This window comes from Neolamprologus brichardi, chromosome 17 (genome assembly GCF_056152115.1).
Source record: "Neolamprologus brichardi isolate AB-2024 chromosome 17, ASM5615211v1, whole genome shotgun sequence".
Lineage (NCBI taxonomy): Eukaryota > Metazoa > Chordata > Actinopteri > Cichliformes > Cichlidae > Neolamprologus > Neolamprologus brichardi.
Window position 1 is genome coordinate 14,252,993 of NC_142120.1, and position 23,552 is coordinate 14,276,544.

General features: G+C 39.0%; 1 protein-coding gene across 2 annotated transcripts; it reads right to left on the reverse strand.

Annotated features, from left to right (window-relative positions):
• Positions 1 to 1,175: 1,175 nt before the first annotated feature.
• On the reverse strand, positions 1,176 to 22,978 carry pacsin2 (protein kinase C and casein kinase substrate in neurons 2). 2 transcript variants are annotated; one of them, XM_006780784.3, is made up of 11 exons: positions 22,819 to 22,978; positions 12,595 to 12,686; positions 12,155 to 12,311; positions 11,658 to 11,893; positions 9,657 to 9,812; positions 9,293 to 9,468; positions 9,067 to 9,187; positions 7,305 to 7,435; positions 4,456 to 4,587; positions 3,246 to 3,427; positions 1,176 to 2,767 (listed from the first exon to the last, which is right to left on the reverse strand). In XM_006780784.3, exons 2-11 carry the CDS (start codon positions 12,649 to 12,651, stop codon positions 2,655 to 2,657), a joined length of 1,461 nt encoding a protein of 486 aa, XP_006780847.1. In that variant the 5' UTR covers positions 12,652 to 12,686; positions 22,819 to 22,978; the 3' UTR covers positions 1,176 to 2,654. The 2 variants fall into 2 exon arrangements, with proteins under 2 accessions (XP_006780847.1, XP_006780848.1); XM_006780785.3 differs by lacking the exon at positions 4,456 to 4,587.
• Between the last annotated feature and the right edge of the window lie 574 nt (positions 22,979 to 23,552).

The window sequence follows — 23,552 nt, forward strand, 5'->3', positions numbered from 1 at the left end:
AGAGAATTCTAGGAGTATGGTGAAATGGAGGCAGATTATCAGCTGTGGCATCCCCTACAGGGAACGTCAAGGTATGTGTGTATATATGTGTGTGTGTTAGATGTTTTATATTGATTCTTATGAGGGAATACAATAACATTTTTTTAGACTGTTATCGAGTTGCTCTGTGGTGTATTGCTTAAAAGGTTATATGTGAAAGGTCAGATGCAACTCGGATTACTTGAGTTTCCCCAAGTGTGAGAAGAGACACCCAGACCCAGGGGGTCCCAAGCTAGTGTATTACCTAGGTTTAGGACCCATTAGTCCTAAACCTAGAAAAATGGGAGGGTAGCCAGCTAAATCCTGTGCCAAATGAAATATGCAGATCTATCTGCTGTGGTGAAATCTGATAAAGGAGCAGCTCAAGTTACCTTTCACTTTTTATCTGATTTATTGTACACACATTAAGTTTTCTTTAAAACCAAACAAAGCAATGCAGTGACTCGGGGCTATACGTCTTTTAAACACCCAGTTCCCATTAGAAAGTATTGGACATTGTTTTAAGTTTATAACATATCAACATGTGTGTCATATGAAATGTGTCTCTGAAAAGAGATGCGATTTGTGGATGCATGTTTGTTGGAAACCTAAATGATTATCATGCCAGCTGCAACACCAGGGAATACGCCAGTGTCAAGACTATGAGAGAGAGAGAGAGAGAGAGAGAGAGAGAGAGAGAGAGAGAGAGAGAGAGAGAGAGAGAGAGAGAGAGAGAGAGAGAGAGCCAGACTATAAATAGAAACCTGCAGTGTGTGGGAAAACTGCATCCAGTCTAGTTTGTCTTGGATGGATTTGATGCCAAACCTTAAAAACAATACAGTCAGATTTATCACAGTATCCAACTGCATATTCCAGTTTGTTGGGATTTGTTCAACTTTCTGTTGTATTGTTTAAATCCTCGTCTTGCACAATAGCATAAGGCTACGACATAAAACTTATTTTACAGTCATATGGTGCCTAAAAAAAAAACAAAACTATATATTAAAAATAAATAAATTACAGCAACAGAATAAAGTTAGATGCAGTCAAACTTTTTTAATAAATAAAGTACAATAGTGATCAAATCTGGTCTGAGTGTCTTTAGATTCATTGAAGTTATTTAGGCATTCAGTGAAAATATAAGAAGAAAATCTGTATATTTTCCCAGTAAATTCATTTATTGTGATGTGGGACAACAATTACAAACCTTCCTGTGCAAGTATAACTGTCGCTGCATTTTGCTAGCAACACTCAAACATCTTTCCTCACTGATGTACAAAAACAAAACTTTTTCCTCTTCTGCTGTAGCCTGAAGGCATCAAAAGTAATAGTTATTTAATTGGTGCACTTATGAATGCTGTTTGTGAACGATGTGCAGCTCATATTTGCAAACTGTGCATTAAGGCTGTGATAGCAATGTCATAGGTCCCAAAGAAAAGGAATTTTTCACAAAACATTTGGTGATTAAAGCAACTCATATGGCCCTCTGCAGGGAAAATATAAATCATATTTACAGATATAGCAGTAACGGTCGATGAACGTTTGCCATAAACATTCAGTTAATGTACAAACCGATTCTCCATCACAACATTTCAGCATGAGAACAACAAAAGCACTTGTGGCATCATAAATTAATAATTTCCTGCACATCATCCAATCAGAATATTTGATTTGTTCTAATATTATTAATGTATATGCATGTATGCAATACAATACTTAATTGTGGTTTTATTGCTAGAACATGAAATCTAAATTAAACAAAATATTCTCCCATAACCTGGCATGTGACAAGAATCGAGAACTGAACTTAGAAGATTCAAGTGAGAAACTTTCAGTGTTGAATGAAAAATATCTACAATCATCAGAAAGGTATGTGAGAAAGGGAGTGGGGTCAGTGGATGCAGTAAAAGTGAACAATCCATGAGTAAAAACGAATACATTCAGCTGCAGTGACTAAAGGAAGTCTACCCATGAATAAAGGTGAACTGAGGACCTTTACCATTCCTTTGAAAAACTAAATAACAACAACCACAACAGTTACAAACTGAATGGGGAAAAATCAAAACCCTGAAAGAAATGAGAGAATATAAACACTAATTTAAAATGAAGTTCATGAATCTCACAATTCAGGCCAAATAATAAAAAACATCTATGGACTGGATTCTTTCAGGAGAAATGCAAGTACTGGTTATAAAAAAGGTTCAATTCCCTTGATGAATTAAAAACGGGCTTGCATATCAAGGCTGTGTTTCGCATGCAAGACTATTTATAAGATCGTAATCTCAGTGATTTTTTCAAATGATCTAAATTCACACATTTCATTCAGTCTTATCTAATATGTACTTGAATAGCTATTTCTGTAACAGCATAAATGGGATTCTAAGTAACATCTTACACCAACAGCAAGTCTTCTTGGATCTTCCTGAAATCTTCTGGAAACTTGTAGTTAGTTTCCAACAGTGTCCACGGGTAAGAAGTGACTAAAGTGGTCCTCCTAAGCTCTACAAACCCTTCTCTTCTGTCCTCCACCAACTCCAATCCAGTCATCACAAACAAGGAAAAGAGGGCTGAAAATAAGAGCCTGTCAAGTTTCATAAAACACATTCTTCACATTTGTTTCCATCAGTGGCAATTCATTACTGGATGTCTTCCACATAGTTAGCAGGATAGAGGCCTGTTTGTCCATCCTTGAGCCTGCCTTTGCACCAGCCCTGATCGTCTTCTTCACCTATTTTGGTAAATTCATCACCTGGAAACGGGGAGAGAGAAATCTTAATCAATCTTAATCCATGTACATATACAGAAGTCATTCTAATTTGAAAGTTAAAAAAAAAAAAGAAAAAAAAAGAAAAAAGAATCAAGTCAGTTTACAGCAGCAGCGTCAAATATGCAGCTCTAAAATTTTTTGAGCAGAACCAAGGTCACCAGAATGCAATCTAATAAAGGGGAAGCACCTTTAGGATGTGGTTAAACAGAGTTGCATCATGGAAGTATGCATCTCCAGCAACTATATCAATATGGACTCAAATCTTTTAGGGCCGTTTCTAGCACCTTGTTGAATCGATGCCATGAAGAATTAAAGCAGCCCTGAAGACAAAGGGAGGTCCAACTCTAAGATGTACCCTAATGAAGTGGTCATAGCTGTACATTACTGAAATTATAATCTCCTTCATAAATGATTGCTTGAGGCCAAACTGAGATGTACATGACCCCTTTTAGTCATGTACCTGCTTTGAAGCTCAGCTCATCCTGCTCCTGTCCCTCATAGTCGTAGAGAGCTTTGACAGGCACCGATACAACAGGAGAGGCCGGCTCTTCCTCGAATGGATTACCCTCACCATTGGTGGAGAAAGGGTTACCAGCTGTGTCCTCATCCGACCAGTCTGGAGTCTTCTCCGTACTGCTTGCACTGGACAGACAGACCAACCACATAGTAAAAACCTGGTATTTTGCCTCACACGTCAAAGAAAAACCGTCAAGGCAGGTGGAAAGAGTTTGGTTAGGGCAAAAAAAAAAAAAAAAAAAAAGAAAGGGGGGAATAAAACAAATACAGTAGAGTGGAAACCCAAAAGCATAAAAATGCATCTCCAAATCCAGAAAACACTATCCTTTGGGGTCAGTCTAAACAACTGCAAGACTAAAAAGTAAGCATTTGGTTGACACAGGATAAATGATTTCAAAATTGCTTAGATGCCACTGAGAACAAGAACTTGAAGTCTATGGAGAAGAGAGAGAAATAATAGGGGGCAAAGCAAAAAAAAGACGAAAAGAAAACCATCAACGTGACATGTAAGAAAAACAAAAACAAAAACCGAAGCACAACAAGATGAAGCAAGACAAATCACAATTGTCAACGCATGATTGGAGTTTGAACTCTGACCAGGAGAGGGAGCCACCTAAACATCAGAAGGAACTTGGCAGGCAAAGCTGAAACCAACAAAACCAACAAGAATAATTTACAGTCAGACCAGTTTATGGTTTCAAGGCTATTTTTGAATCCCTCCACCCATTAGGTACAACTGATATTCACAAATGAATAAAAGTTGATACACAAAACTCTTACTCATTTTGTTTTAAAGAGCCTTTTAATTATCAGCTGGGACAAAAAAAAAGGACCAATTTCAATCTAATATCCAGATCTGACTGTAAGAGAGAAACAATGCGTTTCCACAGCAGAAGCATGCGCCTCCATGCGCATACACTTAACGTTCCGCAAGACATGAAACTGTTAGGGATGAAGAACAGACACAGGCTTTGTGTGCAATGCCATTCAATGACCATGCAGAGCCACAACATGACACCTGAGGAACAAGAGAAGAAAAAGTAGTGGGAAGAAACCAAGAAAAGGAAAATGCACAAGACGCGACACCAACGACGCTCCATGTAGCAAAGGTAGAAACAGAAAATTCTGCAGGTGAGCGTTTCCGGTTCACCAACGTTTTTATTTCCTCTTTATTCACAACGATGTTGTTGACTGTGATCTCCTGCTCCACGGCAGTCTCCCCCACTTCATCGTCATCTTCGTCAAACGGGTTCGTGCCCGCAGGTGCAGCTTTTGGTACAGTCAGACTGACAACATGGGACACAGTGAGAGATTGTTGTTGACAAGCATGCATACAGAGTCACACCTGGGATTTAAAAAAAAAAAAAAAAAAGTTATGCATAACAGGAAGCAGAAGAAGATTGGATCATCGACCCATTCGATATTTTAGTCCAAAAGGAAACTAAAGGGCTATTGCTGTGATGGACTGACAGCCTATACATGGTGTAAAGAGCTTCTCGCTCAGCGACAGCTGGGATGGGATTTAAGTTCATAAGGATCTAAGAAAATGGTTGGGCAAATGAACATGTGTCCAGTGAGGTAACAACTTTAAGTTTATCAGCACATCACACAAGTTAAAGTTGTCCTATCAGCCTTTCACTAAACCCCTCAACCCAACAGTGAGTATCCAAACAAAACAAAGCTGGTCTTGCACAACATCATGGATTTCCCAGCAGGTTCCAGTAGTGTGCATGTAACTATAATGAGCTCTTACAGTCAGACTCCATAATCTTTTACGCCATTCTCTGGAATGAAATGAGTTTAGACATCAGTTTAAGTATCCAACCCCAAACAAGGCCAGGCATAGTCAAAGAACGTCTAATGAAGTAAATATTCAAAACTGAGTTAGACAAAAGTCTTTGCACAGTCTTCTGTACAACTCTTTGCTCAAAGTCCCTCCAACAATGTGGGCTTTACTCTATTTTTAAAAAGATGGGAAAATACTGACAGCACTCAAGAAGCAACTTTTTCTGTAAAACTTCCCATCACTGAATCATGTTTTCCGCCATCTAAAAAAAAAAAAAAAAAAAAAAAAAAGGACACGCTTGTGCACCTGCTTTTTCCAGCAGGGCCGTCTGACGGTTTCCCTGTCATGGGCTACATTTTCTAAAGCTTGATAATAGAGTGTAGAAGTCTAGATGAAACACAGGCAAGCTCAGAAGGTTATTTTAGAATTTAATCATGTCATAGAATTAGTCAGCTGAAGGTTAGAGATTTCTGTCTCTGTTGCACATTTAGCAACAGCAAGAGAGGTGGGGCTATAACTGTAGGTTTAAGGACAGCTGGAAGACCCAGTAATTTTCATATTTATATGAAAGAGTGACGTCAACAAAGCATGAAACTAAACAGACAGAGCATTCTAGTGCGACTTGTTTTGCACTAATAAGTGCTGCATGTCATAATTATCACAAAGCTACCAAAAACATCAGTGAGCCCCTCCCTGAGCCCTTAATTGCCAGCTGTGGGTTGTTTAGGTGTAAAAACCCTGTGAAGAAGTCACATGAGGGTTGTTTACGTCCTATTATTGTGATTGTGTTTCAAGGAGCAAAAAACCTGAAGGCAGCCTGTATCAGAGGAAACAAGACTCCTACTCCCTGTTTATAGAAACATTTACAGAAGCAGTTATCAGTTGGCCCCAAGTACAGAAATGTGAACGCCTTTGTTTGCGTAGTCATGCTATGCTCTCCGAGTTAAGCCTGTGGCATTATTACAGCAAACACTTCTGCAGTGGGAGTCTGGTACAGTGTAACTTAGCTGACTGAAACCATCCAAAGTTGACCTCATAATCACGAATTAAAAAGACTTGACATTGCTCTAAGCAAGCTCTAAGAGTTTTAAAATCAGTTTGATTCATGTCTGACACTTCGAATCAAGGACAAAGAGAGGAAAGAAAAAGAAGAAAAACAAAACAACAACACAGGGAAAGAAAAGACAAGTCTGACACTGACTCAAAAACAAGTTTCACCATTATCCAAGTTGTGACTACAGATAGGGAACAGACTTGAAACAAGTACCCATACTCACTGATGTTCAAAAAGAACCAACAATAAGCAGCATATACGGGGGAGTGGCAGCAAGTGCAATGGTAGTGGTCAGAGGCCAAATACTTTCCATGCTTGGCATTCCCTCAATCAGCTCCTCTACACACTCCTCCACAAGTTTTAAATGCACACATCTTCCTGCTTGTTAAGAGCAAACAGCAGGTGTTTGGACATTAAATGGAGAGATTACAAAGCTACAAAGGAATGTGAAGAGTTGAGGCCTCCCAAAACACACACACACACACACACACACACACAATTACAAATCATTTAACCAAGTTTTTTTATAGAGCGTATCTAAATTAGTTTTTTGTCATCATTTCCATGATTTGTCAAGTCCACAGTACTGTTGCCACGACACAGTTAACAGATGTCTAAGGTCAATTACATTCCGATCTTATCGCTTTAGAAAAACTTCTTCATGTTATTAAAAACCGCCAGACATTTAACTTTGATAGGAGCCTTAAATCCCTTATGTATTTTATTAGATCAATGGAGTATTAACTTAACATCTTAGCCCACTTGCTTTAAGTACAGATGTCTGACTAATCAGGCCTTTTTTCAACTTGTCACAACCAATATGAATGCCTATAAAGCATGTGCGTGGGTTGTATTTTCACAGTACTTTTGGCATGCTTTCAGGTATTCACCAGCAGACTTCAGTCTCTTGACGATAACTTTATCCCAACAATCTGTATCAAAATGTTTACTGTTGCCATGGGGACGGCTGCACAACTGAACATCATTCCTGGAGCTTCCCTCATGCAAAGTTTACAGCCATTCCTTAAGAGTAGGATGCCATGCACAGGGTGCAGCAGCATCTTTGATGTGGTGAATTTGAATAGATGTGTGTATTAAAACAGATGTTCTATTCTCTGCATCTTTGACAAAGACAGTGAACCAATGAGTTGTCAGACATCTACCTGTTGCTGGTTTTAGCAGGCTGAACAGGCTGGTCTGACCCAGCTGGACTGATGCCCGTCAATGTGATGCCCTCTGATGGCTTCTTCTTTTCTCGTCTGCTCAAGGTTCGGTTGAGGTCTACGGACCATTCCTGTTACACATTAAAAAATTACCTATTAAAAATTAACCGTACAACTGTGCCAAACTTAGCCAAGTGAAAAGAGTGAATCAACAAGCCCATCAGCTAGTACAGAGAGAACATAAGCACAGCATCTTAAACACACAGCCCCAGAGTCCCTGATCAGTTCAGCATTTCTTAAGCTGATCCACTAATTCTCAATTTTAAAACTGTGCATACATTTCTGTTTATATTGCAGTGTGTAAAGGATATACAGACATATACAGCATCCATATCCCATTGAAAGAGAAATAGCACCAACAAATTTTCCCCTCAACCAAAGAGAGGAAGGTTATTCACATTACATAATTGTATTCTTCCTTAGATGGATGCAAGCATAACCTCAGAGCTCCAGTTTCTCTGACCCCTCTGATTTATAACTTAAAACCAAAGTCTTCCATGACACAGTATCATGTGACACTGCAGAGTTCACATGAACTGCAGGAATGCCTCAGAGGCTGAAATGACGGGTCAGAGTCCAAAAGTTAGAAAGACGAAAGAAAAATTACAGCAATTCTGATATCGAGGAAAAGTAAATGTCAGGAAGCTTGAACCTTTGACTGGCACTCATAGTATTCATATATTGTCTGCATATACCACATGAAGTTTTGTCTCAGTTAAGTTTCACTAAGGCAACTTGAGTCAAAGGCACACACAGAATGAGAGAGGGTTAGTGGGAATAAATAGTCTCCCCATGGCTGCTGTGAGCGAATAGCCCTCTCATGCAGAACTCACTACAATGGACCATCTCTTAGAGGGACGAGGACGAGACCATTCCAAATTCTGTCAAATATGCGGAAAGGAAAGCAGGGGTACAACAGGTTTAATGCAGATAACACTATGCAATCCTAAACCATGTTGCTGAAACAGTTGCATAAACAAAAAAAAAAAAATCTCCATCTTGCAGGAAAATGAAGACACAGTGATGTTTTATTCAGTTTACTTAAATGTGCTATGGATAGCAGTTCTCAGTTGTGTAGAATTTAATCTAAGGGGAGATATATTCCTCTTTAAAAAAAACAAACAAAAAAAAAGAAGAAAAGAAAAAACACACTTCCAAAAATAAGCACTGTTCAGACAGAAAAAGTGGAAGAAGTTGCCTCACTGGAACAACTATGCCTGCAAGAGTATTCAAAAACACTATAAATTGTATCAGTGGAAGCGCATGCAGCTTTACGCACAGACAGATTTACTTCCACCGCTGGTGTCTCAATGCCAAGAGTGACAGAAGGCTATAACTCCTGCTTGGGCCAAATGCCTTACTTCCCTTGAAACTTTTTCATTCAGATGTTTTCCCATTTCTGACCTGTGGTGCTTACAGCTGCACCTCAAGAGTACCCGCGGCTCTTAAGATACGCTTCCTAAAGTACTTTAATTCATTCTTAAATTACCCTACTGAATAATATATAACAGCTATTAGTGTATATCATCATCTCATCAAGTCTGCAACAACAACTCACTCTTCGGAGTGACAGGAGTCAAACAGAGCGTCCGGTTCGGATGTAAAAACTATTTGGAAACCTCTAGCCATTGCTCTGAGCTCAACCCTTCCCCTAGCAGATTTACACTCATGCATTAAATAAGTGTGGTCTTTAGTACATTACCTCAAACTGGGGCCAGTTCATTGGCATTCCAGGACCATGATTGGACCGGAACCATTTTAGGTCCTCTTCAGGATCGGTGCCAGAGATTGTGTCTTCCAGTGTGTGGTAAACTCCCTGATATCTACAATGACAAAGGGCAAGGGATACACTTTAAGCGCAACTATTCAAAGCTCCAACTTCTCCCACATCTGTGTCTTTCTGAAAGGGGTGGTATGTCATTTCTGACCTGTGATTGGTTGAGAGGTCCAGGTGCTGCTTAACCTCCAGCAGCACCTCTTTGAAAAATTGAATGCGCTTGTCTTCAAACTGCTGGCACTGCTCGAACACTTGCTCCATGTTTTCCATGTACTGAGGGGTCAATTTGTCAAGCTCCTCGATGGATTTCTCATAACGTTCTTTAGTCTGAAAGGTAAGGAGGGAAGGAATGATAAATCACATTTAACAAACAAAAAACCCCAAAACAAACAAAAACTCACACAGATTCCCACATTCAGCTAAGAAAGGGAAAAAAAAAAAAAAGGGGGGGACAAAACAAAATGTCCTCCCAGTTACAAGCCTCCCTCTTAGCCTCTTGCCACAGGAAACTGTACCTTCTGGACCTCTTGCTGACATTTTTCCACCTTTTCCTGGAGTTTCTTTTGGGCTTCAGGGTTATTGTTGCTCTCGAGTTTGCTGTTAGTCTCCCTGCTGGCTGCAAGCTTCTCTTCTTTACAAGCAGTGTGGTAGGCCTTCTTCAAAGTCTCTACCTGCAGGTTTGATGGTTAAAGTAAAATTAAGGAAATGACACAAGTCGTGTGTAACCAGGTAACTTGAAACAGTGTGAGGAAGTGTGGAAAGAGTTGTTAACACTGGTATCTGAAGATGTAACCACCTCTTTACCCAGCCTTAATTTGTGTGAAAACTTTCAGTGAAGTATCTAAGCAAACAACATTTGTTATGCTTTCCAAAATGTTCAAGTGGCTGCCTTCACATTTATGTAAACTGATGACCACACTTGATCACCGAAAAAGCAGAACTTTTTCGGTGTCATTTGTAATCATTACGCTAGATGGCTCAAAACAACAAGAGCCAGCCCTGATTTTTAAGTTATAACAGACATTTGTGTGTTTTCCCTTTTCTGAATAGAAAAAAATATTTAATGTCCACAAAAACAAAACAAGGCGGCTCAGGCCTATGAATAAAATACTTCATAGTCAGTTTAGAAGGCAGGTCCAATACTGACACGCTACCCACTTCCCCCATGTCAGCTAGCCAGTTAATTACCCTCATTTTCTCTCTGCCATTCATCGCTTGTCCTTGCCCATCTGGTCAATCAATAAATCTCCATCACAAAACAGTTTTGCTCAATGACAGGCCAGGATGTCACCATCCCCTGTGACATCATACTCACAGGAAGTAGTGGGTGGGAGCCTGAAGGTTGCAACATGCCCTGTCATAAATATGCCCAGGAAGAAGGGGGGGTAGGTTCCGACAAGTAAATAGGCTAAAATAAAAGTAGCAGTAGGAAATACATTGACCTCATTTTCAACCAAAGGAGTCTCCCTCTGTGCCCTCACCATTTCCTTTCCTATGCCTGGCAGTAACCTTCAAAATCAACACTAACCAGATACAACTGTGCTTGTGCTCTGGTGTTGTTTAAGACATTGTTTGCTCTTCTTTCCATGATTACCAATGAGTCAGTAAAATGTATTCATGAGAACTGAGGGGTAAAATTTATAGCTGTGATCAGCAAGATGATAAATGACTTCCTTGCTTTAGATAAGATGGCAAAACTGGAAAGCTTGCTAAGTACCAAACAGTTTATTAACATGTGCTAACTGTATCAGAATTGTGCAGCCAAAGTCCTGAAGCAGACAAAAGGACTCGCTCGATTTTATCAACTGAATTTTAACAAAATCCACCGAGTGCATTTCATTTTGTGACCCACAGACCATAGAAAGTGAATGACATTAACAAATGAAAGTGAAAATGAGCAAAATAATAGCCATCACTTTAAGTTGAGAAATTTTACTCTGCCCTATCCAACTTCAAAGAAGCACAATTGAAGAAACTACCAGAGGGATACTGCTGAATGCCATACGAGTTATAAGAAAGATGGTCCTTCCTCAGCAACAAAGGTGTGTTAACACCCTGTTTTTTGATCATCTGACATGCAACCATGGTTGCATATAAAAACCAAAAAGTTAAAAATGAACTTCACAAGAGAAATGACGTTCTCTGACTGCTGAGATCATCTTGTGATAAATATAGCAGTTTTTAAAATTGAGTAATTAAGTACTTCCACCTCTTGAGATAGTCACCCTTAAAACTTCCTTTTTGTGACATTCCGTGTTTGGTAGCTTGTTAGCCTGTCTTTTCAGGCTACAGACCATACAACTAGAGGATGAAATTTAAATGAGAACAAAGTGATGTGTGTGCCAGACTAAAATTTGTAAAGCCCAATTGTGATTTGCAGTCCTCAAATGTGAAGCCTGACCTAAATGTTTAGTTCTAGAGTAAAGCTGACGCTGCTCATGATTTATTAAAGCTAAACTACACTTTTCCTACTCGCATCAAATGTCCTGAGCTCATGAGAAGTTTGAAATTCACACCTCTTTGAGTTTCTTGGCCCAGGGTTTTTGAGCCTTGCGGAAGCCATCTTCAGTCTCTTTAGTCTCTTTGAAGCCACCGATCATCTGTTTGTGGAAGGACTCTCTCTGCCAGTTCTTCAGCTTCTCATAGTCTTCCCCCATCAATGCTGCTTTCACCTCCATGTGAAGCTCGCTCACCTTCTCTGCCTCAGTACACAGAGCAGCCCACGCTCGCTCCAGCGTGCCATATTGAGGTCCTGACGGCAGAGTTATTGAGAAAATTCACGCTTAGATTCAACTTGAGCTCAAATTTCCCATTGTTGATGATGAATCAGCACATTGTTCTGGGTGATAAATACATTAGAAAGATTAAGATGCTACAATAATTATAATTTATTGTAGGCTTTTCACCTTAAGGCAACTGAACCGGCACAGTATAAACTACACTCAATTTACCTAAGACAAAGCAAAATCTTTATGTATATAAAAAAAATTAACTATGTACAATTTAATCTTACCTTTCTCTACAAGTTGCCGCCAGCGCTTCCCCCATTCAGTGAGCTGCTGTGCGTAGGCCTTTTCAATACGCGCCCGCTCATGAATGCAGTTCATGAGATCTGTGCAGAGCCGACTACCATCGTCTACCCGTTTCACGGTGCGCTTGTAATTTCCAACCTGGAAATCAGAAAATAAAACTTGATGGATATACAGAGAGAAAAAAAAAAAAAGGAACTACAGTGCTTGTTTTCTATTAAAGGGCTTTCTTTTGGAGAGCAGTTACACCCCTCCCAAGAATGATTTAGAGCATCATTTTATTATAATTGATCCTCAATCATTTGATTGACTTGAGCCATTTAAAAAAAAAAAAAAAAAAAAAAAAAAAAAAAAAAAAAAAAAAAAAAGTGTAAATAACCAAGTTACAAACTGTAGAACAGAGGAAAGATTTAATGAATCTCACCTCCCAGAAGCTGTCACTGGAGACATCAATCATGGAGTCATCATAGGTGCCTGACATGGTTGCTGCCCAAAGCTACACTTAGTGTGTGGGTCCTAGAGAAAACACACGCCAAAATTAAAAGTCAGAATATCCATGTTATGAGCACAAACCACCCTCCATTTGAAAAGGTTCAAGGCTTTTTACAATCAGTCTAGTTCACATGTTATTACAGAAACTTTCACTTTCACAAATGTGTGGGGGGAAGACAAGCTGATGTTCATAAACAAAAAGGGGGAAGGGAAACATTTTAAACACCAACTCAAATTTGTCTTCCCTCCATGCATTACAAAACCACCAAGAAAACAGCATTTAGTGAACATCACTGTTCTGTCACAAAATTCCACAGAGACTACAGCGGTGTTCAGACGCAGATAAGATGGTGAAAGATAAAAGGTTCAGAAGAGCAGTTCAGACAGGTGCAGAGTGTGTGATCTGGTTCGATAATCTTGGCCAGCAGGTGGGTCCCCCACGCCCCCACCAGCACATATGACAAGTTGAAACCACAGCGGCTACTCACAGAACACTGAGTCTCTATTATCGCAAAAAGAGAAACCATCAAGAGGCGCACAGCGGGCAGCTTCCGTTTCCTCCAGACTAGTACGACAGTCTGTGCTCTGTTACTCCTCGAGTCCTCGCATCCAGCATTTCAAACTCAAAAGCCTCAAAAAACAGGCAGTTTATTCTTCCCTTCACTCCTCTCTGCTAAATTTCTCACTCCTATCCTTCCTCTCATCCTCATCAGCTTGGAGGCCCTTTTCATTCTAGTATCTCATATACATTTTCAGATCAGAGTTAAATCTAACAGGATGCAAATGCTTCTCAAATGGGCACGTCAAAGTGTATTTGAACTTTCACCCAACAAAGTCTGTGCTCAGTTGCACTTAGAGCAGAAGTAATTTGAAGTTTTTAATAATGCTGAGATAGTTTATATTCTCTAGATTACCCCGTAAAGTCAAATGTGGCTTCCAATGTGTGTCTCCAATAAAAACATAGCAAATTAAAGCGTTCATGTTCTACCTCCATTTTTTTTTTTTTTTTTTTAGATCTGTAACTTAAAAAACAACAACCAAACAAACAAAAAAACCACACACTTTTAGATGCATTCACACCCATGGTGAGTTTAGCAGTTTTATCAAAGTCTTGTAAAACACTTCCAGTAGTCACTTTTACTTTTTAAAAACAAAACAAAAAACCAACTTATAAATCTAACAATTCTCACCCCCAATTGAGAGCTGTCCACTTCCGACTGGATCACACAAGATTCAGTTTAGTGCCAAGTATGAACACACTGGGCCCCTTTCAGCTGAGCGAGACAGTGAGAAGATGAGGCCCACTGCTCTGTGGGTCTGTTCATCAATGGTCAGTGGCCCATGGCCTCCAGGGCAGGACTTGGACAGAGGGTAGTATTGTGGTGTCCACAGGCCAGGGAGGCAAATGAACAATTTTCTCTTAAACTGTGAAGTTATGTCGGTCTAACAGCCAATACACACACTCAGAAGAAACTATGCAACAACAGATGGTGTGCCACCATTTCTAGATATTTTTTTCTTTTTAAGAAAAAAAAAAAAAAAGGAAAAGGAGGTGAACTTTAATTTTCTCATAAATGACAGCTTTAATAAGCTGTAGTTGTGGAGCATTTTGTCTGCATCAAAAAGTTATAGTCCAGTTATAACACCATTCCTGACTCAGTTTATTATTGTTAAATGGGTTACTTCTCTAAATCAAAGCACCATTTCAATTTCAGTATTTGTGCATGTAAGCTACACACTATATAGAGAATCAGAGAAAACAAAAATACTGAGTTAAAAATGAGCAAAATGGGTCCCTTTTAAGTTAACAAACACCACACACCCTGTTCAGTCATCATACACTTTTGAACCAGTGATGGGTGGAGAAGGGGAAGTAACCTTGAGCTCAAACATAACAGACTTGACTGATTAGACGTGACGGTATAGTGCAAAATTCACAATTTTCTTTGTAGACCATTCTTCATAAGCAATCATGTAAGAGGTATAGATGATCAAAATCTCAAAGAGACAAGCCAGAAGAGAGTAAATGATGAGCATGTGATCATTAGACCTCAAACACACACCTCTTCATAACAAAATTAATTAGAGCCAATTTCCAAGAATTAAGGGGCATGTGCAATCCTGTCGTCCTGTCCCTCCTACCAGCTGTTTCAAACAGTGGACTACACAACACAAGCTGCTTGTTTGGGTGACAGGAAGAGAGAAAAAAAACAAAACAAAAAAAAACACCCAAACAAAAACAAACAAAGGTGATGTCACAGGGGCAAGGATATTTGAAACCAGCAAGAAAATTCAACAGAAACCTCCAATAACATCGTAATGACCTAATATGAGTAAACCAATAACAACTGTAGTAATACACGTACACATTTCTGTTTTGTTACTCATGGGAGGGGATGAAACTGAGAATATGACTTTGCCTTTACAAGATACATAAACATCAACATTTTGAGATGTGTTCATGTGCTTGGGGATATGAAAACTCAGTTTAAACTACATGCTTATATTCTCAGGATACAAATATGTTTGAGCAGGTGATGTTCTAGTAGCTACATTCAAAATGAACAAGGATGAATAGAACAATCTGTTATGCAGTTAAAAGAAACTTAAATCTCCACAAAGACTGAATTCCTATGAATTCCTTTATAGGAAAACCTCTGCACACCCTTGGCTCTGAAGGACATTGTGTCGACTGTGCTAAACAATTGAACACAGCTTGAGCCAGAACTGTAAACAATGGTGTTGACTAAGCTGGGGTCTGAAGTCCACTCAGTCTGTCACTGTAGGAGAACGCTGGAAATTTCAACACTATGCTGCTATGCCCAAGCAAAAAACACTTAAATATGCGGAAACTAAAGTCGAGAGTGTTTATCGTTTAAATTTGAATTGAATAAAAATGACAAGTGTCTTTCTAAATGTATAATTTAATCAAGACTATAGACTGCCTTAGATTACAGGCTTAGAAATTGCATAATCACTGAAGTCTGATAAGTGTATGTACTAACCACAGTGGAATTTAATTGCTGACAATAGCCTTAAGATAGAAGTGAACAAATACATTCCTCCGTGGCTGACTGAGCCATGGCATGTTAAGTAAATTCCCATACGGTCACTACTTGAACCCATTTTGCAAAAAACACCAAAGAGCTGTTCTGCAAATTGAGTTCAACACAGCCAGGCTTTCTTCGAGTTAGCTGGACTGACAAAACCCCAAACCCCAGACAGAGATAACAGTATCTTGATAGCGGTTATCAACTTTCTTTGCCAGCCCTGGCTCTCTGAGTGCCCACATGAAAGGGTGAGTTTGACACATTTCCCTTTTTTGCCACATCAAAGACTCAAGTTCTACACTGAACGATACTGCATACTTCCAAAGAAAGGGGCAAATATACCAACACAAAAGGTGCTGCATAAAATCAAGAATCTTTGAATGAAAAAAAAAAAAAAGAAAAAAAAAAAAAAAAAAAATTTCCAGCATCATTTTTCCAGGTTCAAAGAACTCTCTGGTGCGTGTTTATGTACACAAGTAGATAACTAGGGCAATAAGTCTTTAACTTTAATTGAAATCTATGCATTGTCTTTTTTGGGCTATTTGTTAAAGAAAATTTATTTTATGCTTAAGTAAAGGAAGTGCCATCATAATGAAAATATAATCCTATTGATTTAATTTTGCTTTCAGGAAAGACCAAAACCTTGCTTGAGGATGCATTGGGAGGGTTTGGTACCAACAGTTCTGTATGCAAGAAAAACCAGGCCATTGTGATGTACAGTTGGCACTATGATAACTTTACAGATTCCTTTGGTGCTACAGTTTTGCAGGCTGGAGACCTTATATTAATAATCATAATTCTATAATAAGCTGCATGTTACTGAAGTCTGAGTCGGATAAAGTGGAAATTACAGCAGACTTTACACTGGAAAAGGTTATGTGGTCAGCATAAGTTGCTATGGCGCTCTTCCCAGGTTAAAACAGAACCACCTTCATTACACTGAAAAGCTTGACATAACTCGCTAACCCATTAATCTTGCTTTGAAATACACTTGTCAGGCTGTCTGTTTGGAAAGTAGTATTAGTGGTTTCTTTTATGAATGGTTTAAAAAGCAGACTCCGAATAGGGTGAGCATGGCCCGATGAGGCATAGTTTACTTCTGCTTAAGTGTTGAAACCTTATTGAAACAAATAGTAAAACAGGACAGGTTGAGCATATGATTTTATTCAAAATAATAATAATAACAACAATAAAATCATCTTCCTTAAAATCATATTTTTTAAATAGATATGATTAGTATAAAGCAAGCTCAAGTCTGCTCAATACTCTTATATGAATGACATTAACTTCTCAAACAGTTTACTGTTATTTTAGCTGTTGTAACAGTTCTAAGGCTGTAAAGGTTCAAGAAGGATGCATTCGGACCACCACATATCTTCAGGCATATATGTATAATTAAGGCAAAAAAAAAAAAAAAAAAGACTCTTCTATCACTGTGTTCAGCATTTTTCCAGTCTTTATTGTAGCTGGATTTGCTTTCCTCCATGGGGCTTTCCATGATAATCTCATTAGTTTCCAGCTGTGCTGATTTATAATTTCTCCTCATTGGGCATAACAAAATGTCAAAATGTGATATTTTGTCATTATGTAGGACACAGGGATAATTGATAAATGCTGTGCATTCCCTCATAAAAACAGGACATTGACCAGTGCTGATGAATGGCAAAAGATGACCATTTTATTAAAAGCATATGAACACTTACTGTAGTATGCTGGCAAGAAGTGAGAAAGCCCGAGTCACGTCTGTAAAAAGACACGAGCTCCCAGAGACTTCTGCAAATGGTGGGAAAGACTGCTAAGCAAAACACACCCTTTACCAAGGGCATATTCCTTTCCATAAGCTACCAGTAGACTGACTTCCCATTGCCTGTTTATGTTCCTCAGAATGCCCTGCAGACTGTCACAGATACTAATGAATGAAGCAGAAAAGTAGGAAACAACAGGACGTACGCACCACAGAAATGAGCACATATATACAGCCGACAGGCACACACATGCCTAAAGCAGTCTTTATATCAGTGGTTGAGAAACATAATAAGAACACAAGATGATGCAAAGCAAGTGGTTTGATGAGGATTTGTTATATGATGGCCATTTTCAGCAAAAACAACATTTAATAGTGAAACACAGATATTGCTCCATTCATGTGACACAATCTCATTCTGCCTCCATCTAAATGCATTCAGTAATTGGAGGCATCCTGAGGGCTTCTGTGTCAGTTTTTGTTGCCTGACAAATACATGTTAGTCTGGATATCTGCCAGTATAAGCAAGAACCCACAACTTATAGCAAATGCGGATGTGCCTTTTCATTTCATTTTATATTTTTTCCTCAGATTATAAGATTTGCAAGAATTTTTGAATGGGCCAGTAATGACACCAGGATTGATAGATATTTAACTGCCTGACAACTGGGTTGCCACGATTAGTCGACTAGTCACGATTACGTTGACTATCAAAATCGTCGACAACAAATGTAATAGTCGGTGCGTCGTTTAAAGCCTTGTAAGATCCTAAAAGACGCAGGAGTTAGTAGGATTTAAGAGTGTAATAACGGACTGAAACAGAAGATGGCAGCATTGCATGTACAAGGATGCCAGCTGCCGTTAAACCCTGAAGTAGAACAACTCCGGTATCGTAGCTGAGTCCAAATTCAGGCCGCATCCTTTGGAGGCCGGATTTGAAGGCCGATTACGTTACAGCGGCGTGACAAAGGCTTTCCAAATTCGAAGACGCCTCCAAATGCGGTTGACAAATGCGTTCTTCATTTCCCCAGCGTAGCCCAACCCATCCCAGGATTCATAGCGCAGCCCAGCCAATTCCAGTTTCCAACAATGGTGGCAGCTACTTAGTTTTAATATTACTCTTTCTGGGTCACAAAATAAACTTTTAAGATGTTTTCAGGCGAGAATGTAGCTGTGTAAATTTCAAATATCTGATCGGTTTATCAAGACATCACATATTTGTAAAAGTGCGCTGACGTTTTCGGAGACATCTGTTACCCACCAGCTCGATAGCTAGCCGGGGGGTTTAAATGGTCACTCGAGCCAGCGAGAACTGCGGACTCCCGGCAAATCGTTTTCAAACCCCCCATGGACTTTCGCTACTCAGGTTAAACATGATATATAAGTCACTTAGATAACTTAAAACTGTTATTGTTCGGCTTTTTTTAGTGTTTTATTTGTTCCTGAGTAAATCGGTCTGGCTGAGATTAAAGTTATAGTTTTCCCACAGCTGAATAAACGTCAAACAGAAAACTGATTAAACGGAAGTGTGAGATGGTCGAGAATTTACTCCAGTGTCCTGTTATATTTTAGATAGCAAGGAGCAGATGGCTGAGTTTATTAAACTCCACTGAGACAATCTGCAAATTTTATTAAAAGTTTAATAAACTATCATCTTGTCTTTATTTTTAGTTTGCACATACCTTAAACACTTCAAGCTGTAAGATAATGGTAGTTATACAAGTCCAGACACATGCTGGTGCAATAAGCTGTATGTTTTACGTCCAATGGATGCATGATCCGATTAGTCGACTAGTCGCAAAAAATAATTGGTGACTAGTCGACTATCAAAATAATCGTTTGTGGCAGCCCTACTGAAAACCATAAGAGGTAAAAGAACCAGGAAACTGATTAATTGTGAAGCTATGATACTTATTTTTATGTTGAGGGTAGACTAAATGTTTGAGCAACTTTAACCATTTTCATACATGACATACACAAAACAAAGCAAAAAATGAAATGTGTTGAAAGCTAGTCACATGGAAGTTACTTACCAGAGCAGGGGTGATTTTTTTTTTTGTTTTGTTTTGCATGTTTCCATTTTACTTTATTGTAGTACAAAGCAGCTGCAATCTCTGTGGTGGAGAGTGCAGCTGAACTGATCTATCCCTTCAATATTGCACTTTCACTGCAGGGCATTGTTTAATACCAACTGTGCAAAGAAGGAGGAAAGAAAAGAAAAAAAACTTGTGCACTCAGGAGTAGTAGTACCCACCAAAAAAAATAAATAAATAAAATCACAGGCCATGACCTTTAATATCTATCACTCTCAGTCAACTCTGCCCTCTTTTCCTCACATGAGCTCAACAGCTGCTCTTAAAGGAATATGGCCTTTCCAGAACAGCATCTGTGGCCCTTACAGAGATCACTGGTAGAACTTAACTATAGTTAAGAAGCCTCAGATCTCTACACAGTGAAACCGCTGGTCCGTCAACACCCTGTTAACTGTAGCCTCAACATCACTGATCAGTCCCCCTGTTGCTCAGTGGACAAGGATAAACAATGGCATTTGTTCCACAATTTCAGGCACTTTCCACTGGGTATGCCAACAGCATGGAGAGAAACATAATGGAGGGAAATCCAGTATTACATGAAAGGGAAAGAGGAGATTGTTACATCACCACCGGGCATGTTTTCCTGTGGAAGCCCCAGACTTGCATTATGAGCAGTATGCAAAGTCTTCAGCAAAGTAGGGCTGCCACAAACGATTATTTTGATAGTCGACTAGTCACCGATTATTTTTGCGATTCGTCGACTAATCAGATCATGTATCCATTGGATGTAAAACATACAGCTTACTGCACAAGCATGCATCTGCTCTTATAGAACTATCATTAGCTTACAGCTTTAAGTGTGTAAGGTATGTGCTAACTAAAAATAAAGACAAGATGATAGTTGAATAAATGTTAATGAAATTTACAGATTGTTTCGGTGAAGTTTAATAAACTCCTTGCTATCTAAAATATAACGGGACACCGGAGTATATTCTCCAGCATCTCACACTTCTGATAATCAGTTGTCTGCTTGACATTTATTCAGCTGTGTAAAAACTATAACTTTATTTCTCAGCCAAACCGATTTACTTAGGAACAAATAAAGTACTAAAAAAAAAAGCCAAACAATAACATTTGTAAGTTATCTAAGTTACTTATATATGTTTAACCTGAGTAGCGAAAGACGGTGGTGGGTTTGAAAACGATTTGCCGGGAGTCTGGTGTTCTCACGGGCTCTAGTGAGCCTTGTCCCCGGCCAGCTATCAAGCTAGTGGGTAACAGACGTCTCCGTAAATGTCGGAGCGCTTTTGAAAATATGTGGTGTCTTGATAAACTGAGCAGATATTTGAGGTTTACACAGCTACATTCTCGCCTGAAAATATGTTAAACGTATATTTTGTGACCCAGAAAGAATAATAAGAGTAATATTAAAACTAACTAGCTGCCGCCATTGTTGGAAACTGAGCTGGGCTGCGCTATGAATTCTGGGACACAGATTCTTCTTCTTCTGGGTTTAACGACAGCTGGCATCCTTGTACATGCAGTGCTGCCATCTTCTGTTTCAGTCCGTTATTACACTCTTAAATCCTACTTATTTCTGCGTCTTTTGTGATCTTACAAAGCTTCAAACGACGTGTCTACTATTAAATCAGTCGTCGACGTAATCATGACTAGTCGACTAATCGTGGCAGCCTTACAGCAAAGAACCGCAAACAAGTAATCTACCAACTGTTACAAATCAATTTCTTATCCTTATTTGTTTATAAATGCATTGGCATAAAAGAAGCGATAAAAAAAAAGTACTCTTTTTTTAACTGTAATAAGAAGTCCTAATCTAAAATAAATAAGGATTATGTTGAACTGTGAATTAGGTCTGGGCGATTAATTCAATTTAAAACTCAATTATCTACCAGTTACGAACACAATATTCACATTCACTGCTTGAGTCAAGAGGACCAAAAGAAAGCCTTCAGTCAAAAAACACCAATGTAAAAGTTCTCTTGGGCACAGATTTTATGCCCAAGTAAATACAAATGCTACTTAGAGAGAAAAAAGTTACTTTTCTTTAACCAACCCTGGAAAGCCCAAATATATTTGGTGGCCACCAAAACTTCTTATTTAGAGGAAAAACAGCTGCACAAAACACCCATCATGATGTCGAGGAGCACAAGAGTAAGAGACTGAAAACACGGGGGAGTTTGGTTATGAGATGAACTCAGTAGCATATTATTTATTTATTCTAGTTCTAGTAAAGATAGTCTCATCAAGTGTTGCAGGCCCATAGTCATTTAACTTCTTCGTGGGAATACACCAACAACAGTACCTCAAAATGCAGTCAAGTGTCCTCAGCATGAATTGGAACACCCATTCTAAGTTTAGCTTGGTTATGTGAAGGGCCAATCATTTTGGATGTCCCCCCCCTAAAAAAAAGGAACCAGGTGCATTTTCACTACTGCTTTACCCTGACAACAAAACTACACATACAAAACACAAGGACCTCAAATCTCCGCCTTGGTATCCATCTCTAAATTCTCCTGCTACATGATGACTGATAACTTCCACTCATTCATGGCAAATGTCATGACCATTAGGTGTTTTGTTATAGTCCGTCCCCAAAGCTCTGAGCAATATAGACACAGACTGTCGGGATATGTGCAGCACAGGAGTGAAGGAGGGCAGAACTTGGCAGCCAGATGACACTGCAGCAAACTGAGCAGAGCAGAGCAGATCAAGAGGGCATGTGTCAGAGCTCAGACAAACATACCAATCTATTAGTTTCCACAGAAAATGTTAAAATTATGTAATGCTGCGAGCACAGCGTGCAAGCTAGGAGGTTATCTTTACTTGCGAAACCTGCCCCGCCCTTTACCACTTCAGCTCCAGACTCGCATTACAAAAACGTGAGAACAGTTGAGGTGAAACATCTTAAAGCAGCTGACCGACTATGCTTTATAACAATAACATCAAATCCCACATAACTCACGGTGACATTTAGTACATTACCACTTAACTTGGTTTGGCTTAAGTCTTACTACAGGTCCCCGGAATATCCAAGTTACTGCAACCGTGATAATAGTCAGTGGTGAACTAGTTCAACTTCACTTTTACACTCCATGACACACCTGAAACCACTTTAGCGCTACCATTAACTGACCTTTCCCACGACTAAATACCGGTTCTCGTATTTGTAAAGCCAACTTCCTTCAAGTGCGAATTAATAAAGTTAGCCCTCAGTTAGCTCCAACATTAGCGAATAAGCCACAGCCCCTTCAGTTAATAAAAGTAAGTTAGTAAAAGAGCACAACGTAAAAGTATCTATGTAAACTCACCTTAAACTTGTCCTATTGAGGATTTATGTTCTAACGAAGAGTTACTGGTCCCAGTGGTGCCGATTTACAAATCTTTTCGCCGTTTTTCTGCTCAGCAGCGGCACCATGGATCAACTGACTGAAACAGCCGTGTCAGTTATAAGCAGACGACCCTGCACATCCGGTCAAGATTTTCACAATATGACTGCGAGGACAGGCGATGACGTATATATAACGCCAAGCAAAGAGTTTCACAGACATCATAGAGCTGAAGGAGACTGCTTGAATTAAATTACACACTTTATTAAGCAATCAGCTCATGTGAGAGCTTTAAAACAATTAAATAATGAAATGCATAACAAAAAAGTCCTTTTTTTGTTTTCCATAAATAATGTTTGAATTTACAGCTTTCGCTTGAAAATATTTGTGCTCATATGTTTGCAACTTTTAACAAAAACAAGGGTTTTTTTGGCAAATAAAATAAGTATGTAAACACATTTTATGGTTATAGCATATTCAAAACAAAGGTGCTATACCATAAAACACACCACAACAATACAAATAAATAATAATAAATATTAGATTTAAACAGCACACTATATCATGGTATTTACATAAAATTATACAAGAGACTGTCATCCAGCCACAGTTCCAGTGATCAACCACTTCCAAAATCATGAAAGTAAATCATGGTCATGGTGGTAATGTATTCTATCTCTCTCTCTCTCTCTCTCTCTCTCTCTCTCTCTCTCTTT